The sequence below is a fragment of the Anneissia japonica genome, unplaced genomic scaffold, assembly GCF_011630105.1.
Source record: "Anneissia japonica isolate Jap-2015-1 unplaced genomic scaffold, ASM1163010v1 scaffold287834_len5846547_cov211, whole genome shotgun sequence".
NCBI classification, from domain to species: Eukaryota; Metazoa; Echinodermata; class Crinoidea; order Comatulida; family Comatulidae; genus Anneissia; species Anneissia japonica.
In genome coordinates, this window is record NW_022704992.1 from 620,211 (window position 1) to 636,692 (window position 16,482).

The 16,482-nt window shown below is 32.1% G+C and overlaps 1 protein-coding gene across 2 annotated transcripts in view; it reads right to left on the reverse strand.

Annotated features, from left to right (window-relative positions):
- The window catches only part of LOC117105056 (lymphoid-restricted membrane protein-like), a 76,983-nt gene extending 61,377 nt beyond the window's left edge, over positions 1 to 15,606 (reverse strand). For both annotated transcript variants that reach the window (XM_033246065.1, XM_033246066.1), the window contains exons 1-11: positions 15,214 to 15,606; positions 12,114 to 12,571; positions 10,736 to 10,851; positions 9,581 to 9,699; positions 9,077 to 9,146; positions 4,117 to 4,275; positions 3,470 to 3,587; positions 2,886 to 2,936; positions 2,487 to 2,564; positions 1,090 to 1,146; positions 37 to 96 (exon numbers count right to left, since the gene is read on the reverse strand). In XM_033246065.1, coding sequence (XP_033101956.1) covers positions 37 to 96; positions 1,090 to 1,146; positions 2,487 to 2,564; positions 2,886 to 2,936; positions 3,470 to 3,587; positions 4,117 to 4,275; positions 9,077 to 9,146; positions 9,581 to 9,699; positions 10,736 to 10,851; positions 12,114 to 12,569 — 1,284 coding nt within the window. In that variant the 5' untranslated portion in view covers positions 12,570 to 12,571; positions 15,214 to 15,606. The remainder of the gene's footprint in view (positions 1 to 36; positions 97 to 1,089; positions 1,147 to 2,486; positions 2,565 to 2,885; positions 2,937 to 3,469; positions 3,588 to 4,116; positions 4,276 to 9,076; positions 9,147 to 9,580; positions 9,700 to 10,735; positions 10,852 to 12,113; positions 12,572 to 15,213) is intronic.
- Positions 15,607 to 16,482: the final 876 nt, after the last annotated feature.

Consider the following 16,482-nt stretch of genomic DNA (forward strand, 5'->3'; position numbering starts at 1 on the left):
ATATAAGGAACGAAGTGAAAATTGAAAGACACATACTTCCTTCTCCTTTTGTTCCTCATCTAGATGTTTCTTCAATTCTTCACATTTCTGAACTCTCTATTATAAAAAAAAATTGAGTGTCATTACATAGATATAGAAAATATTCAGTGTCCATAACAAGATAAATATTTGTATTAAACATAAACCCTGGAGGCTTGAATATGCCAACATGCTGTACGCCAAATGAATATTAAGAATAGTTATTGGAAATTGTCAATGAAATCTGAATATTAAGACTGTGCTGAAGGAGAACAATATGAAAATCTGAAAACAATGTGTATGTTTTATTATTCATTGTGACATTATTATGTAATATCATATTATTATCATTATTTATGTATTAGTATAAATAATTTGTTGGTACCAACCTAACTTCAATATTTATTGCACAAATGTTTTATAAGCCTTCACAGAAAAACACATTTTGCTTTTCGTAATATTACATCAGTATCAGCAGCATTTTTAAAATATGATTTCCAATTTTTTTTTTTTTTTTTTTTTTTTTGGCATTAATTGGGACCTACTATGTTTTTGGGACTTTCAACTTACAATTTTAGATATTTAGATTTTCACCAGTGCCTTAGAAAGATGAATTTGAAACAACGAAAACATTAACATGTCTGACAGGAAATTAATGTCCCAAAGTCTGTATTTTTTAACTGAGATTTTTTATTAGTAAGGATGCATTTCAATATCATAACCAGGTCAATTATTGGCATAAATTTTACTTTTGCATTTGAGAGAAAAAAAATAGTAACACTGTCCTGACAAATTTATTACTCTGTAGATCACATCTTTACTATAGCTTAACCAGTCGATTGGTATCATACAGTTGAACCAACTAGTTAAGCAACTTATACCTGCAAACTTTACTGAATTGTCATCCTACTTGCTGCCTCCATGTATTTCATGTTTACTTACTAAATTAAGTAGGCATCAAATTTGTATGATATTTATGAACCTTTTATCTGAAAAAAATTAATATTAATTATTTTGTTTACAAAATTACTGAACTAGGACAATAAGAATGACTGTTTATTTCTAATTTACCTCCGATGATTCCATCTCTTGTGCTGCAAGCTGTTCTTGAACAGCCTTGAAAATTTCCTAATGAACGAGAAGTAAATGGACTGTTATTATTGATTGATCCCTTTAACAAAATAAATAGAATTGAAAGCAGTGAAAATTGCAAACCAATATTAACCTAAACATTACTTACCTAATTAATTATATTCTACGGAAATGATCAATCATTTAGGACAAGATAAATACTATGATTAAATATCTATTCATTTGCCTGGTACAATTATTAGCAATATTCCTTGGTATAATTATTGATCATTTATATGTAAAAGGAGAACACTGTCTATACAATTGACAAGCTTAAGCAATCCCAGAGAGTGAGGGTCTCTGAGAAATGTGTGTTCACTTCTGCCTCCTGTTGGCAGTTCTAACCCTATATATGTAAAGTAAAGGCCTTCCAAAAAAAAAGCCGGATTGGGAGTAGGCGGCGCAAATTTTACTCATGATCTCAAGAGAACAGAATGCAAGACTCAGGAGTCTTTAAAAGTACCAATAATGGAGGAAGGGTTGTTGGGGGCAAGATTGTCAGGGTGAGTGTTGCTTCATGTCCTTTAGTTATTACACTTGACAAAAACACAGCTGCCATAAAAATATTATGGATAATCAACAGCTGAGACAAATTACTGCTGTAACCACAAGGGTTCTATTTACAAAACACCACATAAAAAAAATCCATAAAAAACAACATTTACAATACACCTTGTTTATACAAAATAATTAATTGATGAGTTACGAGATAAATTGGACAACTGACATACCATTTTATAAAGACACATTGTGTGTTAAAATCTGAAAAAAAACCCTAAAGTTCCAATAAAAACAGATCAAAACAATTCAGTCTTTGTTAAGTACCTATGCAGACTATCAGACTTTCAAATAAAAACTGTTTATGCCCATATATAGTCATGATGTGCCTATATATGGTCATTTTGTGATGTCATCATGACCATATTAGGCATGTCACATGGTAATAGGGAGCTTTCGATTGTAGAACGTAATGACATCACTAAAAGTCATCTGCGCATGCGAGAACGTTAAGGTCACCTCGTCGAGTAAATTCTGGAACGCAATTTGGCCAAATCTACGTATGCAGAGAACGTAGGACGCAAGGTAGGACGGTCACGCATGAGTGATTCCGTTCTAGCGTTGTGTCGTCGCACAAATCGAAAGCTCCTTATTGAATATGTATCTGTTGTTTCTTTGCCGAGCCTCGTCATAGGTGTTTCCTTTGTTCTGTATCCTCTAATAAAATAAATAAATAATTATACTGTAATTAAAAAATTAAAAAATAAAATATACTTTAACTTTATTTAGCGCCACAAATATTACAAATTTAATAGCAAAATCTCAATTAGAAAATTTACCTTAAAATCTCTAAGAGCATCATCTGCATAAGTTTTTTCTTGTTGAAGGCATTCTAACTCATGTTGTGTTTGTAACAACTGCAAAAAAAAAAACGAAACAAGAAAGCAACCTTAAACAAATATGAAAATGTGGACCCATTTATTTAAAATTTTAACCATTTAAGCTAAATATTAGAATTCCGGACACATTTTTCAAAAGTGGACTCATTTTATGCATAAAACTGCATAATTTGGACCCATTTTTTAAAATGTGGACCCATTAGAAAAATTGTGTGGGACTGTCCCAACAGCTGATGACGATAAAGGTGTATCTATATTATAAAGCAATCATGGCTTATGTTGACAAGTCGTAACAATGCATGAAATTATCATAACGAATCTAATTGTAAATTGCCTCACCTCATCCTCCAAGTTTGTAACTCTTGTTTCTAATACGACTTTCTCATTTTCCTATTGAATAAAAAGTAGAGGTTCTCATTCACTATCAGAATTTATCTCCCCATTTTCTGTTTTACACAGCATGTTTATCAACTTAATGTAATAATTTGTGTTTTGTTCTGTGTAATGTTTGATTATATATCAATAAATTGTTTTCGGTTGTGAGAAATAAATCATTTTTTCCACGATTGAACCCAGAACACTGGAGTTTGAAGGCAAGGCACTTGAGCACCAAACAATACCTCCACTTCCAACCCCCAAGTAACAGAGTGAGGAAATTTAATGAACAAGATCTGTTATTTACCTAGAAATAATCAATGTGTTGGAATGTAACCAAACCAGCATGATATTCATAATGCCAATGCAATATTAACAAGCTAATTTGCCTTACATCATAAGGTGATTTATGAATATAGAAGCTAATTTCCCCAAGCCATCAAAATGCTTAAAAAATGTACATATATATTGGCTTCATAATTGCAATGTAATGGTTAAATGGATGTCATTTAGAATTTATGAAGAATTACAGTGGGTGTATGAATTACCAGATGTTCATATTTTCTTTGTATTTCTTTCTTAGCATCTTCTGTATTTGTCAGAGTTGTTTTAAGTTCTTGGTTTTCTTGACGTACGCATTGACTCCTTTGAGATATAACTTGCGATCTATTATAATGAAATCAAAATATATATAAATTATTCTCATTTACAATTTAACTACTTACAATATGGTTTTATTGAATTTTTATTTTTAATTTATTGAAATAAGATTGAGAATAACAAACCTAAACAAAAAAAAATGTGTACAACAACATAAGACATGAATATATAAATATTGTGAACATAATTTAATAATAGTGCATGTGGACAGTTTCAATATTTATATTATCTTTATACTGTAGGCACTTTCAGTTCTTATAGACTATTTTTCCTGTGCTGTAGTTTAAAAAAAAAAACTAATTAAAATAGAAAAGAAGATAAACAACAAAGAAAACAAAATCTAAAGAATAATCGATGTAAAGGCTTAGCTATATATAATTTTGGAAACTGTCATTTTAAAGTTTACTTCTTTTGTTTATTCATTCAGTCATGAATTGTCCCTCAATTGTAACCTGTGTGTGCACATAGCTAATATTTTCATGCAATTGAACGTTATATTGGACTTGAATTAAAATTATGAAAAAAAAGTTCTAACCCTTTGATTTGTTGTTTGAGAGTCTCTAAATCAAGTACTAATTGTGAATTGCTTTCTTCAGTAACCTCTAGTTGACTTTTCAACTTGCTGTTCTGTTCTGTCAACTTTCGGATTTGAAAATTCAAATCTTCCACCTTGCTTTGAAGATCGGTTGATTCTCTGTTGGAAAGAGAATCACAGTTTAAATACACATAAGAGATGTTAAAACCTAAGTTATTAATAATCATAATTATCTACATAATATCATTATTATTATTTGTAGTATAAGTTTTTATAACTGTCTATCATTATGGTTAATAATAATAAATGATATAATGCAAAGCAAATAATTAATATCAGTAAAATAGTTGTTAATCCTTTTCAATAATATTTTAGTGTAATACTATTACTACACTTAATGAGATTACGTTTATTTAATAATAATAAATGATATAATGCAAAGCAAATAATTAATATCAGTAAAATAGTTTTTAATCCTTTTCATTAATAATATTTTAGTGTAATACTATTACAACACGTGATGAGAATAACTTATAATTGACTAATAAACAATTAGTCATAACACTATCTTCACTACTTCACTCCAAAAAAAAAAAAAAAAGAAGCAAAAAAATGCAAAAATTTACAACAGCTAAATACACAATATACAATATATATTTTAAGGGTGTATGAATATGGGTGAGAAGTATTTATATTGCTGGAAGGAACCTTTTCCTATAGATTAGTTTAAAATAATAATGGAAAAAATCATATTTTAAACAACGCTTTTTCACATGTAAGGTTGGCCAAGCATAGCCTAAAGTTGATGATAAGATAAAAAGGTCAAACAATTCTATTTAGATACATTCATAAATTACACCTGTTACAACAATGATATTTTACCGAATTACTTACTCTGCATTTAACTCCATTAGTAGCTTGTTCTTCTTTGAAACTGTCTCATTATCTATTTTAGCCATGACAAGTGAAATCCAACTAATAGCAAACCTTGCAGCATTTGCAATGTGAACAGACACTTATGCAAAACATACAGTAGCATAACAACTAACCATGGGGCCGGGGAAGGAAACATCAGGTGGCCTCGAGTGTCATGGAAGTATTTTGCTCAAGACTTCAAGGGGTGGATAACTTCCCTATCTAATTTCATGGCTAAAAAGATTGGTCAAGACACTATCACTGTGCTGGGTAGTATTATAAGAGGAGCTTGGCGCTCCTTTTGATTGGAAGCTCAGGGCTAAGCCCCGACAGCTCACTGATGTTACGCACCTGAAAACCTACAACGTTTGCGTTAACAGTTAATGCATAATTGCAATGTGAACAAACAGCCATGCAAAAACCTACACACATAATGTAAATAGACAGCTTTGGAAACCTACATTTAGAGTGATCAGGTAGCTATGCAAACCTACAGCATTTGCAATGTAAGTAGATATAAGAAATCCAGACTTATGAGTGCAGCGCCTTAGAGAAAATCAATTTTGGTTTGGCACTATATAAATGTCATTTATTATTATTTTATTTCTATTAAATCCTTGGCATGTTAGCAATGTGAAGAGACAGCTAAGCAAAAAACCTTACGTCATTTGCAATTTGGTAAGAAATTCTTAACAGTGTGAATACACATTTAAATCTTGTAATATTTGCAGTGTGAAAGGCATTTAAACATAAATGCATCTTACACCATTCATTCACAATGTGAAAGGCAAGATATTCTTGAATCAAACAATTGATCAGCAAAGATCTTCTTCTATTTGGCCCAAATCAGATGTCAGAATTACAGTCAGGAAAACTTGTGAGAATGAGAAAGTTATAATTAAATCTGAGCATGTGACGGTTAAGGCCATATGTTGACAACGTACTAGCAATGCATCACCAGTAGAGCAATTGTGCTCAGCCACGTGCTTAACTAATACATGACAACACTGTATTGATTTTATATTAATAAGCATGTCTGTTGCCCTTGTGTTGTGTTTAATTCCAATGAAATAATACAATGGAAGAGTTCAGATAAATTAACACTATTTGTTTTATGACATTTCATCAGATTTTTCTTCTTTTTTTTTTTTAGGTGAGCAGTCCTAAAGTGTGACCTTTGGCTCTCAACACGAATCAATGTTTTTTTTTCTTTTATTCTACTTCAATTTTTCATGCTTGTTTTAATGCTTTCTTTTGTATCAATGACACAAATAAAATAAACATTTAACAACTATATGCCTGCTAAATGGTATATGTAGCACTGAAAACTAATGATTGATATACAGTTACTGATTTTCAATGTATGCTAGGTTCTTAAGATTTCAACTTCAAATTTGGGCTGTGATTCTGATGCCCTTAAGCGGCACCCCCTCTCCCCACCCCCATATTTGTGCCATTGGACAATGGCAGCTGCACTGACTCAAGGCTCTGGGCCACCATGAGTAAACCCTGAGCAAAAGACATCAATTATTACACTGAGGTCCTTCTATTGAAATGTCAATTTCATGAATAATCTAATTATTGGTTTCATTTGAATTAGAATTCCTACAACTCTTGAATTTCTGTAATAAGTGCTGCACTAAAGAAGAATTTTTGTACTAAGCATGATGGTTCTTAAAATTAGTGCAGTAACCCTTATTTTAAATAAAAGATTTGTATTATTAAAAAATTATTAAGCACCCAATTTCTCACAAAATGATTTCTCACATTACTAACAATCATTGTAATAACTCAGAATTTTAAAAATGATACAATGTTATTCTATTATTTTATATTTCTATTTACAAGCTAAAACTACAGTACTGGATTGTGTGTACTTTCATGCTATAAGACAAAATATTTTATTATTTTCATTCAATTTCATAGTTTCATTTGGCATCCAGATGAATGCCAAGACCGCCATAAAAATTGGTGTTATTTCTATAATATTGACAAAACATTTGACCTTGTGGTAGGTAATGAACAATATAGTTACAAATTATACTATATGCTCCTCAGCCTCATATAGCAAATTATGTTTAAACTCATTTAAGATCAATTTTTTTATTATCTTAATCATATACAAAGGTTTATATAATCTCATTAAAATACTTATAATACATATAACAGCAATATAAATATTAATGTTTATCCAAAGTGCTATACTGTACAGAGAAATCCATAAAGTGGAATGTGTGAATTTTTATGTTTCATTTACCAAGCCAATTTGACAATTAAAAGCTATATAAACAATCATACTACTCTATAGTTTTTTGTAAAGTAATAAATACTGGCAAATTGCCTGTAAATGTAAAATAAATAAGTAGTCTGTTTATCAGTTCTTGAAATCTGAGAAATGTAGGCACATCCTTCTAAAGCTTGTGGGGGTTGAAACTAAGATCAAAGTATTAGAAAATGCACGATATAGCTTCTTAAGAAAAATGAAGAGGACCTGAAATAGTTTGGGACTAAATTTTGCCAGCAATTTAGTGCAGTATGGAGGATTAGGTGACTGTCTACTGATACCAAAGTTCTAGGTTCAATCCCTGCTTATGCAAGAATATTTCTGGCTTCTTGAAAAAACAACTCATCTTCTAAGATCAGCTAAATACTAATTACCATGTGCCGGTCAAACACATGAATTATAACATTTGAATTGTAAATATTTTTATTATATAGTGAACATTTTCTTTGTGGTAAGCTTAACCGAGTGAATTATAGCCAGGAAAGCTGTTTCCCTCCCTCTCCAATGAACAGAGCATGACTCAGTTAAATCTTTCCGAGTAGTGGTATTGTTCATATTCAAAATTGCATCAATGTTATCAGCGCTTTATTAATATTCATTGCAAAGACAAGCCAAACCAAGACACTTGTCGCAAATATCGATCTGGCGTTATTAATACAATGTTAAAGAGTAAAAGTAAGAGCTTTAAAATGGTAACAAAATCATTTAATCCAACATTTCCTTATAAGTTCCAAGCATTTAAACATACAGCTGTTTAATGGACAATATCAGAAATCTGCCTTCAAAGTTCATTTCGGGCATTTCTCATGCACAAATTATCATCAAAGCCTTAAAAAGTGTTGTTTTAACATTGAAAAATTGGAAAATAACAGCATAGCATAACATATAAATATAAAGGTTAGTTTAGTGCAATAAAATAGATTTCTAAAAATTTGACATTCTAGCATGTTTTGGCCATTTTCTCTGAAACACGATTTGCGACAAGCGACTGGTTTGGCTTGTCACAGCCACATATTATATAATACCGTGAAAAAAAAAAGTGTCTTAATGGGATTCCCAAGGGTATATCTCTTGACTTCATAGCTCAGTAGAGTATCCAGATGGTAATCGGGTGGTCTTAAGTTCAAATTCTAACAGGGACAATACTTTTTTTATTATCATATTTCTTTACCACTAGTAGTATCTTTGGTATTTCTCCATACCAAAAATACTATCATGTTCTTTATTGTATATTCGTGCACACATGCTTTGATCATCTGACCATGAAGAATGTTAAGCTCAGTAGGTGGACCTACACACTATCACATTTTATGTGAAAAATTTGTGTGATGTGCTCATATATGGGCATGATGAGGTCATATTAATATAATATTGGCATATATCCCATTTCACAAGAATCTATCCATAGTGGAAATAACTATAAGCCACATTTTTGGGTAACTTGTAAGGCTAACTCAGATAGTATGATGAAGCCAAATGCATTTTGTTGTCGCATCGAGTCTGCGTGAGTTAAACGCTGATGCGATATGTCTACATCAGTGATAGTTGCATCGTAGAATATTAAACAAGTTAAATATTCTAACGATGAACGGAAGACTGCTCCCGACAATAAATCGCATCGGGATGCGTCGTACAACGCTGTCTGATTTGGCCTTAAGGGGCTTTACAATCACTTTTGACTTTGCCTATACAAATACTACTCATTTTGCAACTTAAAAATAAATAATCTTATTAATACTGAATAATATAAAATTTACTCACGCATCTAGCAATGACATGTCTCCACCGTTGCCTTCTAAACTGCCAAAGCTGAACATGGAAACATCAAGACCTAGAATAATTTGGCAAATAAGAGACGAATGCCATCATAGCACAATATTAACATTATTATAAATCTAAGAAAATGAACTTAATTAATGCATACAAATTAAATGGCAGTTTAAAAGCAAACAGAATTGAAAATGTAAAATCAAAACCAATATAATATCATCATTGGTTAAGCTTCAATAACTTTCTAAGGATAAATTAATAGCACTGACATACCGTGCCAACAATACAACAAATAGTATAAGTAAGAATAGAATGGCAAATCTGTAAATTGGTAAGAATACCATGATGTTTTATAAGGCAACAAAATACATATTTAAATGTGGATTCTTCAAATTCAACAAGAAATATTCTGACATAAGAAACAACACTGAGCTACTGTATGCAATGATATTGTTTATATTTAGATACCTGAATGAAAAATAGACAGAAAAATACCTAAAGACTTATGACGCTTCCTTTGACTGCTACACCACTGAGGAACAACATCATCTTCAGCAGCTAGACGTGAACTGTTTAAAACACCTTTGTCTAGAAACACAGAGTTGTCCATATTCCTACAGGGGAGTGAAATCAATAACTCAAGTACAGCTCATATGACAGGAAATTTGGTGATAAAATGTAAAGCTTAAATAAATCCTACAATAGTAAAACTTATCATGCTACACATTCAGAGGTACCACCAATACAACATTTTGTACCATAGCTACATTGATGCTAATTCCTTGCTTTTGTCTCAAGTCAATTTTCAATAATGATCAAATGTTATTTATAGCTACAGTAAAGGCAATTGCCTCTTCTTCATCAAAATATCAGGTGTTATATTTAAGAAATATAAAAGATGACAGGGTGTGGGTGGATATAATTTATGAAACAGACTTTATATAAAACCCACAGGAAAGCACTGTGCTTGCTTAAAAAGATGTACAATTTATCAACCATGTTTAATCTTTATCTGAATGAAATAACTTTTGAACTGATTTTACAAATACAGTATAATAAAAGGGTTGTAGGTAGAAATAATTCATAAAATACTAATAAAACCTTTAGGAAAACTAAAATACATTATAATTGATCATGTTAATTATATCTTAAATCAATGATCAATAATTATTTTCGTTATTGTTTATTGAAAACGGTAAACAACAAGAGCAATACAATATTGAATCCCTGGCAGTCATTGGCTGAATTAGGGATTCAATTTACAGAGACCAGACCAATTACAAATTCAAATAAATATATATACATATGATTTTAAAAAATGTAGGAATTCAATTTAAACTTATTTATTGTAAGAAAAATATAAGTTTTTTTAAAAGTAAAGATCAAGGTACTGTATTGTCAATTTTAATGTAATCCATTTTTAATATAAACACAATTTGAGTGATTGAAATATAGATACACAGTGTAGATAACATTCTGTACTTGAGCATAAATAAAATTATTTTAATTTAATAAAGTTTTTGTATCACAACTAACTCAACAAAATTTATTAAATTAAAGCCATGTATTCTCAGACTAACAAAAAAGAGAATAAACTTCAGATACCTTATTTTATCAAATTCTGCCAAAAACATAAGGTAGTTAACTTACTCAAGTTGACACTTAGTGATCCATTGAGAAACACCGCATGTGAATGTCTTCATATCAACCTCTTCATCTTTGCCTCTGGGATCAAGCAAACAAGCCAGATCTTCTGCAAACTTTGTCTTCAAATTTGATGAGAATATCATTATGACAGAAAAATGATCCAACAACAAATCAACACAATCCTATACTAATAAACAGGTAGAACCCTAGGGACGACTTTAACTGCGAGTAAAGTTGATCACTTTGACTTAACTCCCCGACATCCTAACACTTGGGGCATAATTCAAGTTCCTGTCTTTAATATACATTGACAACATGATGCAGACCTTCTAAACCCTTTATGGCAGTGACAGTTCCATCATTTACAGTAAATATAATAACAAATATTAGTAGGGGTGTATTTTAATTGTATGTTTTGTCACTGTTTTATTTATTAGTAATTTATTCTAACAAAAAAGTATACAACCTAAGCTGAATCAAATACATGCTGAATCACATACATGTGTATAGGAAGTTAAAAAGGTACATATAAAAATATAGTAAACAGTGTTGTCCCGAAGCCGGATTTTCCGGGAATGAAAGGTGCCCAAATGGAGTAAAAAAAGTTTCCTATATAAGAACACTGAAGATGATTAAAAAAAATCACATATAATTCAGTTAAGAAGAAAACATTCATATGTATAGTGTTTTTTATTCATTAATCTATGATTGAAAATAATACACTTGTATTATTCACCTAAAAAATAAGATGAAGCATATAATTAATTAGGGAATACTGTAGGACTAGTGAGACAATTCATACTCTCATCTAATTCACCATTGGAATTTATTAGCCTGATACCAGCCATACTATTGTTTAGTTGAAAAGATAATGATACTTTGTGCATATCAATTACTCAATAAGTAAATAGGTACCCTTGGTGAATATAACCAGCTGGTATTTTTCTCATCATTTATTTAGTTTCCATAACACAGTACTGCATCAAATGTCACTTTGCTTCACATATTCATATAAATCATTTACAGCATCCAAGAAAGTTATAGTAATATACTGTAGTATAGTTCAGTCTTGGATAATTCATATTGTCTAAATAATCTCCCTAAAAAAATTCCTAATACATAGATGATAAATCGGTTCATGAACAATGCCCCACCATGGATCATGAGCATTTAAAATAAATCATAGTTGTGATAAATCTTTTTTACTTCACTGTTTCAAATTAACAAAGTTGGAATACAATGGTTGAAATGAGGGATAGAAAATTCATTATACAAAGAAATTTATTTTCAATTTAAAAATAATAATCATTTACTTGAGAAATAACCTGAACTAAAACACTACAGTACAAATAGACTATCAATAATTCCACCATACACTTACTTCATTATTTTGATGTCTTGGAATTATAATCGAATGAACGCAATCTATTAAATCAGATGGCCGCACCTTTCCAGACTTTCTCACATCACAACTGTGAAATAAACTATCCAACAAATTTTCTTCCGTAACAAATCTATCCACATGTCCATGTGCTCCTTCTGGAGTCCTAAGGAAACTCACCGCTTCCATGTTAATGAAGGAATGTGATTTATAATCACATTCACTTGAATTGTCCGATCCACTGGGAAAACGTCTTGGGCGGTACTTGCGAACTCCAATATTTTTCTCTGCGCTTGAATTCTCCTCTTGTAATTCAAGTGAAGAATCACCAGATCCTTCAAAAGTTTCACTTGCTTTTGTTAAAAGACTACATGGAGAAATCTTAATCACAGGATTGGTGGTTTCTTCTCTGCTCATCATGTCTTCAAAATTTTCACTCGATTCCACACATTCCATTTCTTGAAAGTAGAAATAATTAAATTATTTTTTTTTATCCAAATATGGTAACCTTGGCATAATACTAAACAGGAATCGTCTGTAGCTAAATGGAAAACATAAATCCTGAGAATTCATCTGTAATGGATGGTCAGAAGTTCAGGGGCTTTACCAAATCTTGGTCTTATCATTGAAGTTTATAAAAAAACATTTTAACAATTTAGAAATTACGATATTAAAATGGATTAAAAGCTCTGTTGCTTCACATCACATAAAAAAATTATCTATGAATTATTGCAATTTGTTAAATTTTTATACCAGCTAGAACCAGTAAGAAAAATTACAAAATCCCCAGAAATATGGCTACACTTAAGTATGGCATTTAACACTGTAATGTATACACATTAAAATGGAACACTATAGGTTTGTTTATGGGTATATAGTGGGTATCAATTGTAAACATGCAGCACATGTGACGCGTAGTTTTTCGGAGTGTTTGTGCTATACATTTGATGCTGAATAATGTTGGCTGGAATGCTAGTAACTATACCAAATTGGTTGGAAATTGAAAGCTTTGCCATAATGGTTTGCTAATGCTCCAAAATATACTGGCCCCAATCATTGAGATTTTTTGAGAAATGCTGGGGCTAGGCCCAGGCCCTGCATAGGTATGCATCAGTCTTTGATCCGCGAACTCCGATTTTGACATGCTACGATTTCTAGGCTAGGTTTACGGATCACATAAATTCAAAAACATAAAGCACATTGAACACTGAAATAAGTAAATAAACACTATTTTGAACAATCGTAGTGACTTTTCTTGCCAGTTATTTCTCATGTTTAATGGACGAATGTTTCCGAAACCATAACATTACGCTTTCCTATACTTTAACACTGATCACACTGTAAATTTTTTTTAGCTCAACAACAACCAATCCAACCAAACACACCCATCACTTGTAATGCATTAAGTGAGTTTTTTCTTTTTCTTTTTTTTTTTTCTTTCTTTTTTTTTTTTTTTTACAGAAAGCCACATTTTTTAACAATCCAAGTAGGCACTGTACAAAATTCAAGTCAATTGCCTACCAATTTTTCCATCAAGGGTTATTTATCTGAACTGTCAACCATGTTAAATTGCTAAACACTAAGGGCAAATAGAAAAATTTATTAGAATATCACTCCCGCCCGCGTCACAAATTTTGGAAATATTGATGCGGAAATAATTTTTTTTAAAATTTATTTATTTTTTTGTCACACCATTTATTTTAACTGCATAAAAACAACTCCGCAAAAAACAAATTCTCACAAAATATAAAGGGATTAGCTCCGAATTCGGCCAACTTCAAACTCTTCCAATTGATTAGATCAGACATTGGGATCATCGTAAAGTTGAAAATGCAAAGCCCATTCTTTAAACTTGTTGTTTACTGTTGCTAAAAATAAAAGGCTCGCTAATTGCGATTAAAAAAAAGACAACACCGCAGTCCGCCCCTAAAGAGACCCACCCATTAGGCTGATCGGATCATTGATTCACAGCATTTATTTATTTATTTATTGAACTTTCTTTATACTGGATGGCACGCTCAATGCAAATGCACTGGTTTTCGTTGTGGTCCAGTTATAACATAAAAAAATACAAAAGTGATAAAATTAAAAGGAAAATATGAGGAAATTTTAACAAAAAGGACTTAATTACAAAATAGAGAGATTAATTATTTTAGAGCATTTTTAAAGGTATTTTGATTTAAATTCTGGAAATCCCTAGTTATGTTACTAGGTAGTTCGTTCCAGTTCATGGATGCTCGATAGTGAAAGGTCCGTTTTCCATAAAGACTGGCATGTTCCACAGAAAAATAACTTGTTACATAATGCATTACAAGTGTGCGGTCTTCTTGTGATGGGTGTGTTTGGTTGAATTATTTGTTGTTGGGCAAAAACTAACATGACATCAAGAAAAAAAGTTTAGGCGCTAGCTCGAGGTAAAGATCAAAGCCAGGCGCCTACAGTATGCCTACTATATAACTATAATTAGGGTGTTCCCTTCCCTTAGATGTTCGAGTAATGTCTGATTTTTAGGCCTAGTTTTGGATAGGCCATTGAATCACAGGGCAGTTGTTTAAATGCATCTGCCACTTCAAAAACCGATGTCATGTTCGTTCTGTTCATGCACACAGGAAACCCCGGGTATAATCCCACCCCTCCCCTCCTCCAAAAAAATAAAAAATAAAAAACCTCCCGCCTTCATTAATTTTTTTTTTTTTTAAAGTGATATAGGGCCTAGGCCTAGGTATTCTAATAATTTTTTTCTATGTGCCCTAACGTAAAGCGAAAACAATAAGAACATTTAAAAAACTAAAAAGCAATGACTATAAAAAATGCAATGGTTATTATAAAAGAGATGCGAGCCAAACTTGGGTCTAGCCTGACCAGTGAATAATAATAAAAATAATAGGCCTGATTAGATACAGTGTAGTAGTAGGCCCTAGGCCTACACAGTAGATGCCACCATCCATTAAAATATTACCCACACACACCAATCCCCAACCAACCCAACTGAGCAGGTTGGTTGACTATTCTTCCTCTGCATATCATCAACAAAATCAAACGTACAGAAGCTAAAGTAGGTTTTAGAAACCCCGACCAAGCACAAAGATAAATTACACACCTTCCTTCTTTTGCTGACTTGCTCGGAAATGTTCATAAATTACGAGTGGGCAAAAACACCTGCTTGTTCTCTCATTCGCGCTACGGCAGCAATTCCAGTTGGTCAAATCAGATTAGCCTAGCCAAGTTGAAATCCTTCCATGTGATGTTTACGACATTTAGACAAAAAAGGATGATCCACTTTTAAGTGATATTACAGTATTAATCGATCTATTCATCAATTTTGTCTCTTAAGACTTTCGCCATCATTAAAAACAGCTATCTATTTGTAGGCCTGTAATATTTTGAAAATCCCTCGCAAATAACCGAGGCGCTCCACACACTCTGCACGCTCTCAACCCCACGCCTCGAGCTCGTCTGCTGTGTCTAGTCTCGGTCTCGCCTTTCAAGTTTGCAAAGGTCATTCAACTAATCAAAAAATTAAAAGGCTATCGCCAAATTGACGTCATCACCATTTCCGGCGTGTCAGCCATCAAGAAACCAACAACGAATGTGATTGGTTAAAAGTAGTTACCAACAAAAAAAGCTGCTTTGGCACTATAGCTCAAAAAACAGAATGTAAACAATAAAACTGTTATAGATTTTCACAAACAGGTCTTTAACAATAATTCCTTGGCAAAAGGTGTAGTATAAATTCCAGTATTATTATTCTTGATGTGAATAAAATTGATAGTTGAGTGGACCAGTGGTGGTGCCAAAAATTTGCCGACAAGGGGTTCGAAATGTCCGACGGATGGGTGCGAACCAAGGGGCTGATGAAGCTTTGGTCGACAGCCTGGAATAAAAAATTTCTTGCAGAGTTCACAGGGAGAATTTACATGACTTAGTATGATCTAAAATGTGTTTAGACCACAATATTAGGAATTGGCAATCAAAATAATGTTATTTGGATAGGTAAATATTATATTTTAAATTTTTGATCCAAAGACCTAGTGGCGCATCTGATGTCAGGGGGGTTCCACCCCCACCACCGGTATAGCTTCGATCCTGGGATTGATCAGCAGTCATCTTTACTACCAAGATATAGCTTCATTCTGCAACATCTAGCAGTGGTTGGTGCATTTTTTTTTGGATTGAACTCCCAAACTTGAGGTCAGAGATTTGAAACCTTTGCTGTGCAAGTTCCTTGTATCATTAAGCAAGGTACTTCATCCACTGATTTATAGGCATCGTTCCAAAGATGTCAGAGTCATAGCTTTGTTTTGTTGGATAGGTTAAAAAATGCGGAAATAAATCCCAATTTCAATGAAAACTTCATGGTCATTTTTAG